At 41.0% G+C, this 15,911-nt stretch overlaps 1 protein-coding gene across 6 annotated transcripts in view; it reads left to right on the top strand.

Annotated features, from left to right (window-relative positions):
• FAM135B (family with sequence similarity 135 member B) overlaps positions 1-15,911 on the top strand; it is a 212,094-nt gene that overhangs the window by 87,139 nt on the left and 109,044 nt on the right. For all 6 annotated transcript variants that reach the window (XR_015808602.1, XM_088179686.1, XM_088179704.1 and 3 more), the window contains exon 3: positions 15,058-15,137. Coding sequence is in view for 5 of the 6 variants with exons in the window: in XM_088179686.1 (XP_088035812.1) it covers positions 15,058-15,137 (80 nt within the window). In the remaining variant the exon portion in view is untranslated. The remainder of the gene's footprint in view (positions 1-15,057; positions 15,138-15,911) is intronic.

Genomic DNA, 15,911 nt, shown 5'->3' with positions numbered 1-15,911 from the left:
ATGTATAAAACTCCTCACTCTCATTAGCCCCTTTTAGGTACTGGAAGGTTTCAGTGGGGTCTCCTGGAGCCTTATCTTCTCAGGGCTGAACAATTTCTATCCCATCATCTTGCCAGGAAAAAGACATTAAAATTTCCCCCTGTTCTCGGGTCCTAATGCTTCCCTCCTTGGAAGCAAAGCTGGATGATTCTTGACCTGCTGCTCTGCTTCAGGACTCTGCAGAACTTAGTTGATGGTGAAGCCTGTTAGGATGGTCCAATTCCATGATCAGCCTGCTGTCAGATAATATCCTTTATTTTTCAAGATTCTCTGCTAGCCAGATTAGCAAGGTACAAAATCCACTGAGCTCAGGCACCGAAAGTCCTGCAAAAATTAAGGATAGTAGAGAAACTGTTAAAGGGAGCCAGTGAGACTTTCATTCTCTAAGGTAGATGGCAAATCCATGGATGACCTGGATGGCCAGATTGACTGAACACTCGACTCCAAGCTGGTGGTCAGGTAGACACATCAGGAGGGACCTGGACAGGCTGGAACAGAGGGAAATAGCACCTGTGGGAAGTTTGACAAACACAAGTGCAGGGTCCTAGCCATGGGGTGACATACCAGAGACCTGAGCTCAGAGGAATGACAGAAGGAGATCTCTCCTGACTGAAGGTTTCATCTCCCTGGAGAGGAGAAGGCTCAGGGGGAGTGTCATCACAGTATTCCAGTAAATATTCCAGGGTAAATGCAAAGAGGACACACTGTCTCTCTTCATGAGCAGCCACATGGAGAAGACAAAGGGTAATTTACACCCTTTGTAAAAGGGTTTCATCCCTTGAAAGAAAGAAAGTTTTTACAGTGAGAATAATCATTCACTGGACCAACCTCAGGGGTTGGGTCACTGTAGAGTCCCCAGCTCTGCAGGTTTTCCAGAGGTGACTGGTCTAGACAAGGCTGCTGGATGATGTCCTCCTGGCTTCCATTCCCATGAAAGGCTGGATTGGATTATCTTTTGAGGTCATTTCCATTCTAGGCCATTCTATGATTCTGTGACTCTATGAAGAGTATATTTGTGTGGATCCTGGTGGAAGATAAGTGTGGGTTTCACTTCTAGATGTTTTGGAAATAAGCCCTCCTCATACCAAGGAGCAGATTTTCAAACAGCTTGGAGGCTTTACTGCTGCCAAGATAAGTGGCTTCAAACTCTTGGTGTTTCCAGAATTCAGTGGTAGCTCAGGTGGACACATCATCATTTCTCTCTACTGTGTGTTGCTCAGTATTGCTCTGATTCTATTTTTTCGTCTGTGAATAATTTCTTCTTGGACAAAATTTCTTAAACACAAAGTTTTGTGAATTCTTACATTATTAATATTTTTTAGGATTAGCTCAAAGATGAGATCAGAGCTTGAGCAGAGGGGACAGATTAATGATACAATTGGGAATGAAAACTCTTTTCACCTTTCTATATAGATTTTCTGCAAAGGACTGAGGACTCATATTGACAAAAAACATTGTGAAGAGGTTTCAGTGGAGTTGTTAGTGCTGAATCTATTCAGCAGAAAATGGGATTTTCATCTCTAGAGCTGTCAGGCTTGTGCCAGCACTGAGTGTGCTTTCAGAAGAGAGTATTCATCCTTCTTGGTAGAGGGGGAAGTGTCCCTTCAATGCTGCCAGCACGTCAATGAGAAACATAAGTGAATTTTGGTAAGATCCCACATTTAGCAATGAGTTTTGTTTCAGTGGAGTGAGTGGGTAGACATAGAGATGATCCATTTCCTGAGAAAGGTTAAGAAATAAAATATAATGCAGGCATTGTACCATGAATCTGTGTCTTGAAACTGTTGGAAAAGGAAAGCTGAAGGGTCACTGTGCAGGTCCTGGGGACAGCAGGGAGGAGCTCTGTGGGGAGAGCCCAGGGCTGCACCAGGATGGACACAGACAGTCCCTGGGGCAAGGAGCTGGGAATGAAGGAATAAGGTTGAGATTGGGAAAAAAGGTAGGGAGAAGAGAGTCAGGAATCAAAAAAATGGCTGGCTCAGCCTCAAAAAAAAAAAAAAAAAAAAAAAAAGGAGTTGATGCAGCGAAAGGGTTTAGTTTTGTTTATCATCAGACGACTCTGCTTTTAAATATAAATAAATAATTTTCCCCCATGTCTGTTTTCCCTGTGATGGTAAGTGGTAAGTGCTCTCTTTATCTTTATCTTGAGCCAAGAATACTTTTTGTTTTCCTTTCTCCCACTGTTTTTTTGGGGCAGGGGAGGGAGGGAGCTGGCAGCTGACCAAGGTCAACCCACAACACTCAGGTCCCTCTCCAGGTGTCCATTCTCTCACCAAAGCTGAGTGATGGTGGAAGTCCTGTGCTTTTCCTGCATCTCTGTCACTTCATCTGTAATATCTCCTGATTTTTACTGATCAGATTATCCCTATATTGTTCTATTTGTCTTAATAAGGGCTGCAATCTCTCTTTTGTCACTAGTGCTTCCTGTTCTGCCTCCAATGGTTCCTTTAGCACTTGATCAGAGATGCCTTCTGTAGGTAGCCATGTCTTGTATCATCCAATTTAAACTGTAAAGCAGACATCTGAATCTGGTTATTGTACTGCTGCTGTTGTAATCTTTCTTCATTCTCTTTTAATTCTCTTACCACTTTCTTAATTCTTTGTAGTTGTTGTTCCAACCAGCTTACAGTCTCTAAGACCTCATTACTTCTATTCTCCAGTTCTTGCATCTGTGCTACCAGTTTTCCTATTTCTCTGTCAGACAGGTAAATTCTTGATGGTTTTGTTCCTTTCCTAATAAAAAAAAATACTGTATTTATCAATCCTCTATTTTATTTCTGCTTGCAAAAATTCTACCTCAGTATTCTGTAAGTATTCCAGAAGTCTTTGATGCTACTCCTAAATTTAAACTGTTCTTCCAATTCCTTAATTTCTTGCACCCCATTAAATTTTCCTTTTAACAGCTGGTTTGTCCATCAATTGACAGTGTTTTCCAAGCTGTTCTATAAGGACAAAAATTTGATTTCTTAGATATACAAGCTCCAATAATTGCTTACCTAAGTCCTGGTTTCTATGCAGTTGTTCTCCATGTTCTACATCCTATTTTATCATTTGAGAGGGCAAGCTCAAATAGTCCTTTCCTGCCTGACACTGAAGCTCTAATTTGTCCTTTTCTAAAAATTCTACTTCCAGTCCTAGAAAATAATTATAACAGGAGCAGAGGTGTTACAGTTTTGTGGCACATCACTTTCTTTTCTTATGGAGTTGCACAGGCTGCGTGAAACATTAAAAAATTATGTTTTGTACAAACATGTAGTTTTTGCTGCACATTTCATTCTGAGACTGAAAAGTGACCACATTTCCTGGCTGTTCTTTGAGTGGGTTTTTTTTTCCTGATTCTGTACTGAGGTCTTTAGTCTTTCAGAATAGGAAATGCTGCTTATTTGTTTGTTTTTCAGTTTCTTTATTTGCTGCATGTATGACACAGACACATCAATCCCTGTTTACATCTCACAGGGGTTACCCTCATAAATAAATCTGTCTGTCTGAATTAAGAACCTCATTTTGAGAAGAAATGGACCATTGCAATCCCCTTCTCTTTAACACGAGAACATTGAGTTGCAATGAGTTCTAAGAATCAGGTTCCAAAAGAGAACAGGACTAAACTCGTCTCTGAAACCCACCTGAGACATCTTAGGAAATGGCTTTTGGTGTTCAAGAGGTGTCTGGATGATGCTCTCAGTCATGTGGATTAGCTTTAGTTAGTCCTATGAGTGACTTGGACTCAATGATTTCTTGGACTCAGTGATGAGTCCCTTACCACTTGAGCTATTTTATGATTCTGTGACTTGAATGAAAAATCATACTCCTCTCAAAGTACCCCAGAAAAATTAAAGCTGCACTTCAGCAGAAAACACTGAAGCAGCGTCTCTGTACTTCTGAAAAAGAGATTCTGTTTTCTGACCTTAAGAATTGAGCTGGACCCAGATAGAAATGCTGAATTTTGAATTTCTCTTTGCTGTGGTACTGATCAGTACCCCTGGGCTCAGTTTCACATAGCTCTGCATTCCCCAGGGAATGTGCTGTGTGCTACCGCCAGATGCTCCCACCTTGCACCTGCTGATGCACCTGAGCAGAGCACGGGGCAGGTGTTGGGTCAGTGCTGTGAAGGAGGGACTGTAACCCCAAATTGCTCTGGGACAGAGGAGGCAGTGAGTGTGAATTCCCCTTGGGCTCCAGCCTTAGTGGAGGCACCTTCCAATTGCAGCAAGGGCATGGAGCTCCTCTCTTGTTCTGAAGGCTGAAACTGAGTCCAGTGGTGTCAGGTCAGCAGCAGAGCCATGGCTCTGGGATCATGGACTGGAGACCATCCTGCAGTTGTCTGAGGTACAGGCATAGCCATGAGACAAAGCAGGTCTGACACCACACAGCTTGAGTGATCTGCATGGCTTCGTTCCACCACAGAAGTGTTCAGCCTGAACGAGACTTCCTGGTGTTGGAGATTCAATTCAGTGACAGCAGAATTTAGGGATCTGCTGTGTGGACTGAGTAAAGCGTCATTTCCCTAAAGTTCCTTCTTTTGGAATCTAATTCAGGGTCAATGGCTAGAAGATACTCAACTTTTGTGTTCATTTGGGATTGGACAATTACCAGGCTGTGAATAAAGTGAAAGTGTCTCCTTGGTCTGCTGGATTAAACATTGTGTCCCCAGTAGTTTGCACCTTTGTTTAAAGGTCCCTTCAGCTTTCAACCTTCTGAGAAGTTGTGAGATGTGGAAAAAAATTAAAAAGGTACCATTTTTAAAGCAACAACTTCTGAGAAGCCATTTCATGCCTATCATTTTCATTTTTCTCCTGTTTCCAGGAGCGAGATACAAAACAAAATGTAGTGTAAATAACCATATCTCCAAACCTATTTACCCATTTCACTCTACAAGCATTACAGAAGCACTTTAGGAATCTCATGAGATATGATGTTTGTTCTACTAAAAAAAAAAAAAAAAAAAAAAAAAAAAAAAAAAAAAAAAAAAAGATAAAAAAAAGAAAAATATGTAATATAAAGGTTTGAATTGATCTCCAGGAATATTCAACTCAATTTATATCTATTAAATATTTTTTCTAGTTTCTTGATTGCACCCAGAACAGATGAGGGTTAATTTTCTCTCATGCTTTTTCAGATAATCAGAGTGTAAGTTTTTCCAGGTGCTTCAGTTAGAAAAGCACAAAATCTCTCATCTTTAGCTCTTCATATAATATTAGAACAGATTGGAAAAGGTTACTACTTGACTGTGAGACTAAATTAAACTGTTTTCAAGGTTTCCTATTGCTTTTGAAACAAGAATGTAAGTGCTTATATCCTTATTGGGGTCTTAATTTTTCTGCCCTTTCACTGCCTTTCTTTTCCAACAATAAAGCACATTTATATAGTTTTATTCTTTGTTCACCATTCTACTGCCCACTCCTCTTCACCCCTACCTTGCCAGGATGAAGGAAAGGGAAGTAAAGGGCAAATTGCTTTAAAAGTATGAATATGGGACTAAATAAAAGATAGCATTGCTACCTTGATGAGCATAAAAGGGCAAGAGCCCCTGAGGTGAGCATAAAAGGAGATCTAAAGAGAGCTGGTTGGTGTAATTTTCAGAGAGCTGCAGGGTTTCACAGGCTGGAGATTTTATGGCTTGTGGGAATGCAAGTTTCTGCAGAGGAGAGATGATCTGATGAAACTACAAGAAGCTGGATGTATAAAAATGGTCAAGGTTTTGGTTTACCTGGATCCAGATGAAAAGCATTCATCCTTGCCTGAAAAGCATTGAGTGCCAGGTGTAGGCTCTCCTTCAGTGATGCACAGAAATACTTTTGTGGACACTAGAGCTCTTCTGTCAGAAGTTGGGTATATTTTTTCTACATTATGCCCAGAGCACTATGTTCTTGAGAACTTCCAGCACTGAATTCTGGACTCTGGACTTAAGTATCCTTGTTTGATCCAGGGATATGCTAAACACCTTCTAAAGATATTGAGAACCCATGTGTACTGTTTGCTTGGATGAGAAGGAATCACACCAAACACATCTCAGGCCTGCAGAAGTGGGAAGTGTCTGGTTTGTAAACTGCGTTTTGTATCATAATAAAACAAGAAAAAATAAAATAAGGTTTCCATACATTTACAATTGAATAATTTCATCTGATCTGCATGATGCAGACTCCTGGTAGGGGAAAAGTTTGCTTTCATAGACCCACTGTGTCTTTTACTGGGACAGCAGTTCATTACTTACTGCACTGCAAGGAGGTTATGGCTCACTCTCCTCACTATTAATTTTAGACCTACCTTCATCAAAAGTTAAAGAGCCTAAGAATAAAACTGGGATGAGAATTGTAGAAATTCGATGTGATAAATGGCTGTGGAGTCTGGATCAAGCACTGCAGCTGTGTTTGACTGACCTGCCCTGGCACAGCAGCTCTGGGTGTCACAGAGGGAGTTGCCAGACAGATCTGTCACTGTGTCTGCAAGACTGAGGGTTGAGAAAAGCCTTCCTCTCCTACCTCTAATAGCCTCCAAAGTGAGTGTAACATTCCCTGGGCTATCTGAGGTTTTCTTCCTACTTCCAGAAAGGTGAGAAGAAAATGCTAATTGTGGTGATGACTTCTGTGAACAGCCACCTCCTGCCTGCTGCTAGCTCCTGTGTCCCACACTCACTCCCTTTATTTTCTGGGCTATTCTAGAGCGTGTCAGAAGCTTGAGGTAGAGTTAGGTCAGAGAAGCTTCTTGAAATAACATTTAATTGATAAATGCCTGGATTTTTAGATGTGTCTGAAGTATTTTGTGGTCATATTGTAGGGCTTCCTCATACACATGGTATTGCACATTGAGCTTGCTTATATAGCAATCTGGTAATTTTTCTGATATGCTCCACAGTCTGATTTATCTGTCTGTTTTCAATCTTAGGTGTAAAATTATCACCTTTTCTCATGATCTTCTGTTTGAATAGCCAAAGAACCCACCAAAATATCTATATACAAAATAGGTATGGATTTATACAGTGCACTTGTGTGACTCATGCACTTTACAGATCCACCAATTATTGACTCTGTTAGATATGTAAGCTAAAGCATTATCACCACAAACGAGGGAAATTCTCCACTGTTTTATGAAAACTTACAGAATTTTTGTGGCTACACCTCTGACTTGTTTCACTAAAGGGAAAGGAGAAATAAACAATGGTCTGCTTGCCTTCTTTGCCCTGTTTTTCTCCCTATACCTCCACAATGGGTATTGCTTTTCAGTTTTTACTTTTTCAGCAGGAAGCTAACCAGATAGAAAGCTTTATTTTTAAGCTCTAGTCCCCAGTGTTTGTATGGAAAATAACAGTGTGTTTGGCAGATTATAGATCACTGGTTTTTTCTGAGAATCAGCCTGGATGGCCACAGATGTTTACTCTGCCCTGCATAAACTTCTGGAATATCTGTCAGGAAGCCCTCAGATGGTAACACATTTATCAATCCTCTGCTGGGGATCATCAGCACAGGACAGAAAAATCTCTCAATGTTGCTGGAGAGAGAATGAGGTTCTTTACATCTGAAGACCTTGACTTCAAAGCCCATGAAGTTAAGCCTCGCAATGAGATTTGAGCTCTCCTCTATTGCTGTTTTCATGAAGAAATCCATCTTTTTTTTCTTGCCTGTAAGGCTTTTTCTCACTGACTCCCAAAAGAGTGTGCTGCAATACTTGGTTCCCTGGAAGCAGTAATGCAATGGAGAAGACTTGGTGATCCAGGGGCTCCTGAAGGACAACTCCAACACAGGAGGAGCAGCTGGAACTCCAGGCTGACTCAGGCTCAGCACACAGCTCGTTTGTTTGCTGTATGTATTAGCCTAAGGGTTATTTATTTAAATGCAGCCTAATCTGGGGTGAAATTTTAAGCCTTGGAGCTGTTCAGATATAATTCAGAGCAGGTGGAATTTGAACTTGTCTGGCTCCTATGACACTTTTACTGAGACAAAGGTTTTGATTTCCACACTGCAGGAATGATCAGAGAGGAGCAGTCTGGTCTGTCAGTGCTGCTGATGGGAGTGATCTGGTTTGGTGGCATGATGCATCAATATTATCTTACAAATTGCTTTTCTCAAACCAGTCAACCCTTCTTAAGCTGGGTTTTACAGTGTCATTACAAGCCAGTTGCAGGGGAAGACAAGTAGGCAGCAACTTGCACCAGTAGATGAGAGCTGAGACACTCTGCTATTAATCTGAGAGGAGGAGGGAAAGGAAGGATGGAGTCCAAAGCAGCAGTAACAGGGCTGGTACCACCCTGCTCTCTGTTGGTTTTGATGTAAATCCTCTAGAATTAGGCACTGCCCTGTGCTATGATTAGATCACTAGAGATGACGTGATGAGTTATCCGTGGCAAATACATTTTATTATCCTAACACGAGGAGAGGAGGTCTGAGCATCTCAGCGTCAAGAGACTGAGAGATGTCAGCAGCTCTGCCCCGTGCAGGGAGAGACAGGGGCAGGGAGTGTCACCCAGCACATCTGTCAGTGCAGCCAAGCTCCTGGGGCAGGCTCCAAAGCCAGAGAGTGAGGGTAGTCAGGTCAGCAGGGCTTGATTTGTGTCCAGCCACAGGAAAACAAAGAAGCCACTCCAACTGTTTCATTTTAGAGATTAGAAATTCACAAATAGCCAGTGAAGGTGGGGATGGCAAATTCATTGCTACGACGGTGACCCATGTAGTTTATCTTGCAAGAGAGAAGGGACTTGGAGTAGTATGCACTGCCTGCATAAATAACACTGTCCTGCAAATAAAAAGGATCCATGGCTTATAAATCATTTGGAAATTTACCGAGCTTCCCCTGAAAACAAACTGGCTTTTTCATTCCTGCTTCTGGTAAGAGCTCTTTTGATTTTTTCTTTTTTTTTACATAGTCTTGCTCCTTTGCCAGCTGCAGTTTTTACGTCTATACTGGATTTATTCATGGGCAGTTTATATGAGTTTGTTCTTGTGCCAATGTTGTACTTTCTTGTACCTCAGTCTTCTTTCTTCCTGATTATTTTCCTCCCAATATATTTATAGACAGAAAGGGGATATGATTGCTCTGTTTTGCTGAGTTAAGTGTACCAAGTTCTTTTAGTTCTTAAAATCAGCTTGCTATTTCCTAATCTTCCCTTCACAATGCCTGTACCATATTAGCTGGCAATTTTCCATACTCTCCCTACTTTGCTGAATAAAGTTTTTCTGCACTGTTCTTCCCTTTAAAAAGGGAGAAAAAAACAACCACAAACCAGATGTTTACTCAAAAAGAGGTACTGCCTAGCCTAACTCTAATGAGCCAGACTCAGCCTAATTACGGTAAAACAGGAATTGTACTGCAGTTTCTCATTTATTCCCTAATTATTCTTTTCCTTAAAATTTACTGTAAAGCCAAATCATGTCCATTCCACTCCCTTTGTAAAATGACTTCAGCTTCTGCTCTTTGCCAGCCCTTTTGTAACTTTATGGATTTCTTGGGTTTGTTGTAAGTCTATATTACCAAGTGTCCAATTCACATGCCACTTCTACCAAGGTTCTCTAAGAAAAATAGCTTGTTATTTTTGGAGGCAAGATCTCATTTATCATTACTGTCAGCTCCATATCACTACCAGGCAGTGCTTTCCTACACACTTGTGGTGGGGGAACCTCCTGTAACTATTTTGGTGGCCTTTACAATGTCTGCCTCAGTCTGATTCTCCAGTTTTAAGTGTAGATTTTGATCTCCACATCGTGTTCTGTTCTTCATAGTTTTTATGTTCATTCTTCATGTAATTTTGGAGAGGCTCATTCAGCTGGGAAGAGATGAAGCTGCCTGTAGGATTTCTCCCCAAGCCTGAAATTGAGAGACAGCCATTTGCACAAAGAGGGAAAAGCCATGTCCCTGCAATTGCCCCCACCCAGGCAGCATCCCACCCTCAAGGCTCTGCTGCTACAGGGTCAAATGTTCCTCTCAGGTGAGAACAGATTATGCACACTCTAGGAGAGCTCAAGAGATAAAACTGATCCCTCTTTTTCTTGAGGGGATTGGAAGAGCCTGGTGAGGATGACCAGACTATGAGGCTACTCCTTGATGAGCCAGCTGCAGATGGTTCACTTTGTTTTGAGGAAAACCAGGCACACTGTATGGTCAGGTGTACCTGTTGCTTCTCAGCATGATTTTTGCCATTTATAGCTCAGAGTGCCTCACTGGAACAGATGAGTGGTCTTAGCACCCCAAAAAAACATTTTCCTTCTGCCATCCTGTTAGAATCATGGAATAGTTTGGGTTGGAAGAGACTTTCAGGTTCACCTTGTTTCACCCCCTTGCCAGAGCAGAAACACCTTCCACTGAACCAGGTTGTTCAGGGCTACATCCAACCTGGCCTTGAACATTTCAAGGGATTGGGCATCCACAGCTTCTCTGGGCAACCTGTACAGGGCATCACCACCCTCTGAGTAAAGAATTTCTTTCTAATACCTGACTGAAATATATTCTGTTCAAGTTTGAAGCCATTCCTCCTTGTCATTAGCAGGGACTGAGGACAGTGTTCAGTTACTCAACAGTGTGGGTTTTTGTGGAGGCACTGAAAAAATGCTTTATTTATGCTTAAAATAACATGGCTTCGTTTTATACTTTGGTCTTGGTGTGCCTCAGACTGGTACAACAAAGAAGTGTGGGACAGTGGGATGGGGAAGTGGAGACGTGTCTGTGTTGCTGCTGAAGAAATTGTGTGGGACTCTACATCTTGCAGTGTATTTTACAACGTATTTGATTTCCTGTATTTTGATCAGGAAACCCCTCTTCACAATGCACAAACTATTATGAGTAACATCCAGCTTTACAGTGTGGAAACAAGAACCTTCATATTTTGGTTTTACTTGGTTATGAAGTCACTGTTTGGGAATTCCTCCCTGCTTACAAAGGCTTAGAGGAAGCTTTGAGGAGAAATGGATAATGCTTGCCTGTCTAGTGATTTAAATATTGATATGTGGCCTAAAAATAGGAAAAAAAATTCCAGCAACCACACAACTGGTAATGGGTTTTGTTCAGTTTCCTGTATGGAGGTTGCATTTTAACTGGACAATAAGCATTCTTGTGAAACTCAAATGAGGATGTCCTTGGGTTCTTCTGACCACCCAAGGTGAAACTGTTCTTTGCTTATATACTGCTTGTGATATTTATCTCCTTTATTTACCTCATCTGGAGCTGTTATTAACATTTTGCCTGAAACTTTCACTGAAAATATTTTCAGGAAAAATATTAAATTTTAAAGAATAAACTGATAAATTGTGAGCACTAGTATTTCTCTGTAATTTTAAGTTCAATCTACCAGTTTGAGCCTTTAACATTTTCACTGCCCTGTGTGCTCTTTACCATGAATATCCCTGAGGTACTGGGGAGATCTGAGGTCCTCTACATCTCTGTCCTCTGCCATTAATCCAACTGAGCACCTTGAGGTACAGGTCTTTGCAATGGTCTCATACACACAACTGAATAAACAACAGGACATTTAGAGGCCTCTTCTGTCTAGTAGACTATTCTCTAAAGTCTTTCTTTAGGAAGAATGTATCTAAGTCCATTTATACCAGAACTCCTTTGTGCCAGTGTGTTATGAAGACCGGACTTTTTGGCATTAGGTGCCAAACAATCTGCAATAAATAATTTATTAATAACTGCTTATTGCCATTCTTTTTATTAAGAACTAAAATATACTTGGTCACCTAAAAAAATATGAGTTACGTTTTTGGCTGCAATCCTTAATAGTGCAGAACTTGCTAATCTCTGGATTCTCTATATCTGGACCTTCAGTCTCACCTTCAGAGTTCCTTAGGTTTCTATGACTTTGCTATGCACTTTTTTTACTTTGACCAGTTCAGTTTGGTGGGTACACAGGAAGACAACTACTTGTGACCCCTACAATATCTCTGCCATCCAAATGAATTTATCAAAATTTAGGGGATGAATAATTAAAGGTTTAAATAAGACAAAGACCTGTTTCTTTTATGTCCTTTCACCTAGTCCATTTGGCAAAGGACATAATGAATGTTGGAACTAAACTTGTTATGAAGTCACCAGTACTGAGGTATCTTCATGTGATTTTGATATCCAAGGCAGTATTGTCTGGGCAATGAGGAAATAAAGATCTGCTCAGCATCCTCCAGGAGCTGAATGTCTCTGAGTCTGCTGAGAGTTTTGACTGCATGGCCATCATTGCCCAGAAAGGTTTTGGATGCCCCACCCTTGGAAGTGTTCAGGGACAGGCTGGATGGAGCTCTGAGGAACCTGGTCTAGTGGAAGGTGTCCCTGCCCATGGCAGGGGGTGGAATGGATGGGCTTTAAGGTCCCTTCCAAAACCATTCCATGATTTTGTGATTCCATTATATGAAAGGGTCACTCTAGGCACCTCTGTATAATCTCCCCAGCTTTAGGTGGCTTAATCAGAAGCACCAGCCAAGCCATTGGAAATCAGTTTCCTACTGGAAATATTTAGGACTGTGTGGGATGTTTCTGAACATGAGACACACGAGGAGGGAAGGCTGACATTACCACAGTGTGGCAGGAGGCACCCAGTCAGATATTCCCTGAAGGAACCACAGCCTGTGGAACCATCTGCACTGGAGCAGGGAATGTGTGAAGAGGAGGGAGCAGCTGAGAGGTGCTTTTATGGACTGACACTAGCTCCCATCCTCTTCCCCCTGAGCTACTTGGGAGGAGTTTAAAAGACTGAAGCCAAGCCTGGAAGAAGGGAGTGGGCTGGAGAGAGGTTTTATTTTAATGTCTGAGTTTGTTTCTTATTACCCAATTTTGAATGACTTAAATTAATTTCCCCAAAGTTGAATCAATTTTGCCAGTGACAGTAACTGGTAAGTGATCTCCCTGTCTTTATCTCATTCTATTTTCCAGCCTATTTTTTCCTGCTGTTTTGCTGATGAGAGGGAGGGAGAGTGCATGTGGTTGGGAATTTGGCTATTAGCCAAGGGTAACCCACCACAATTCTGAGCAGCAAAAATCTAAAAAGAAGTGGCCAGACAGTTATAGAATATTATTCTTTGGAGCTGATCTAGTGGAATGGGCACATGGTAAATCTTAAATATCTGAATATGGAGGAGTGTCCTGTTGCACTAATGTGTACTACCACTTTGATACTCTCTTACTGGTATTTGGAAGTTATTAGAATTTATGAGTAGTCCACACAGACTATTTTTGTCAGTAAAAAAATTGTATTGCATAAAACTATAATGAAAATTCAAAGGGCCTTAAGGCATGATTCTTGTACTTGCTTTAGAAAAAAAATCAGGATCAATATCATCAATTAAAAACTCCTGCATAGTTCAAGAACAGCATAATAGCGAAAAAGATCAGGTAGCTTAGATTTGGTTTCTGTTATGTTTAACTGGGTACTGTGTGTATTTAGAATATGAGCTGCTTTTATTTTCTTTCCTGAAAACTAACATATAAACAGAGTTGTCATGCCCAAGATCTTGACTGAAACAGATACCTAGAAATGTTTAAGGTTGTGCTGGAATTATATCCCAGGTGGGAAGGAGCTGCCAGCTGAAGCAGGTGGAGTAACATGGGCTTTCAGCTGTGAAAGACATGGAAAAATTGCCTTTGGAGTGGTGTTTTTTTGTTTTGTTTTGTTTTCTCCCCATCAAACTCTTCAGCTTTTAACCTCAGAAAGACAGATCTAGTTCATTCACTATTACACACTTAGCAAAGATTTTATTGGTAAATGTAGCACATGTGAGATTTTTCATACAATTCACAGACAACCTGGTGTTTTCATAAAGTTACAGAATGGTTTAGGCTAGAAAAGACTTTTGCATTTAGAGGCTGGGACAAAAATCAGGCCAAAACTATCTGCAAATACTAGGGAGTTAAAGGAATTTATAAACAAAGAGACCAAAGGAGGGAAAATCCAGAGAAAGGGAGACTGGCATCACAGTGGTGTTACAGCAAGTTAGCTGGAGCTCTGCAAAGAGGTGGAAGGAACCTGAGCTGCAATATCCTGGATTGGGTGCACTGCCTTGTCCATGGCAGTCGTGATGAAGGAAGACTAGGATGAGTTTTTCCCTCTGTTTAGACTGAGCTCATGTTTTTTGGACTGGGACAGGCTCTCCAGGGAACTGCTCCCAAACCTGCCGGAGTTCAATAAGTGTTTGGACAATTTTCTCAACACATGGAGGGATTTTTTGGGTGTCCTGTGCAGGGCCAGAAGCTGGCCTTGATGATCCTTGTGGGTCTCTTCTAATTCAGGATATTCTATGATTCTGTGTGACTTAAACCAGTGAAATTGCTGATGTTTTCTTTTTCTGTCTTCCTTCACCTAACGCAGGGATCCTCTATGGGATAAAATCAACCAGAATAATTGGTTTAGATATTATTAACAGAATCACAGAGTGGCAGGGACCACAGTGGGCCATCTGACCCAACCTCCCTGCTCATGCAGGGTCACCCCAGAGCACATGGCAAGGGATTGTGTCCAGACAGTTCTGAAATATCTCCAGTGAGGGAGACTCCACCTTCTCTGATGATTGATGCTCACATAAATGATTAATGCTCACATTTTCTTGGTAACGTGGACTCAACATGGAAGAGCAGAGTGATAACTATGATGCATAATTTGAATGTTCCTAGATGTAAGATTAGCACTTTTGTTGTCTTTCCACTGAAGTTTTTTGTTGCTTGTTTTTGTTATGTTTTTTTGTTGTGTTTTTGTTGTTGTTGTTGTTGTTTTATATAATTTTTTTTTTACTCCTTGTCTGATCTTGGGGCCTTTTATCATAGATGTTTCTCTGTGTCTCCTTTTCCTACAGGAGGCCAAATGCTTTTCACAATCTTTCTTCATTATTCACACATCAGGCCATTGTGTCCACTCTTCCTGTTGTTAAATAGAAGGGGCCAGATTAAACCCACTTTAATTAAAGCTAAAAAGCAGAAGAAAAGACCCTAAGCACGGCTGTTCTCTTGAGCACTTTTGAGTGCAGATGCCCAGGATGTGCTCTCACAGAATTTTAGGTTGGATCAAGAGGTCACCTCTCTAGCAGTGTGTAATTTTTCATCCTTTCTCTCCAGGTATTACCAGATAAGAGCTGGACTGAAGATCCCATCCAGGATTCCCCACAGGCTGTTTGCTACGATTGCAGGACAGGCAGGTAAGCAGGTCCCAGAGGAAGCTGGCATGACTGCAGGTGGGGCAGCTTGGAGAAGGACACTCTGTGTGGGAACGGGTGAGCCTGGATTGGGATCCAAACCTGGTGTTCCCTAATGAGCAGTAACTGTTCCTCTCTGTTCTGGGAAGGGATTGTGTCTGGTGTTGGGCTTGTGTCTGTCAGAAAAGCAGAGGAAATTCTCACCATGTGACCTGAAAGCATGTCTCTTAAATGTGGCTCCTTGCTGACAATTTTCCAGTTTAATATTACTTTATGTATTTAAGGTTGTCTTTTTGTTTGTTTGTTTTTTAATACATTTCAAAAAGTATTGTTCAATTTGGAAGTCTGGTTCAATTAAAACGCAAAATTATTAGATGCAAATAGCTATACCAAAATGTGAGAAAATCATCTAAAAAAATTCCCAAACTCAAAAGCTGAATAAAGAAATTTCCTTGGAAAATCAATGAATATATAAATAATTTAGTCTAGGTTTGTTGTGAAAAATCCTCAAGGAAGAAACAATATTATTTTACAACATAGTCCACTGTAATTTTCCCTTGGCATATCCAGAATCCCCTGAGATTCCTTTGATCTCTGGAAATGTCCTCAAATTATAGCAGTTTCTGGTATAAGTAGTCTTATAGTAATGAAATAACCTTCAGTGAAGGCAGCTAGAATTTTACTTTCTTGGGGCAAAAAAAATCAATAACAAACAATAAAAAAGTGAAACGACTCCTGTTCAGAAGAAACTATGTTTTATATTTCTTTTTTTTTTTT

Source organism: Sturnus vulgaris, chromosome 1 (genome assembly GCF_052056855.1).
Source record: "Sturnus vulgaris isolate bStuVul1 chromosome 1, bStuVul1.hap1, whole genome shotgun sequence".
NCBI classification, from domain to species: Eukaryota; Metazoa; Chordata; class Aves; order Passeriformes; family Sturnidae; genus Sturnus; species Sturnus vulgaris.
This window is presented reverse-complemented; position numbering and strand designations above follow the sequence as displayed.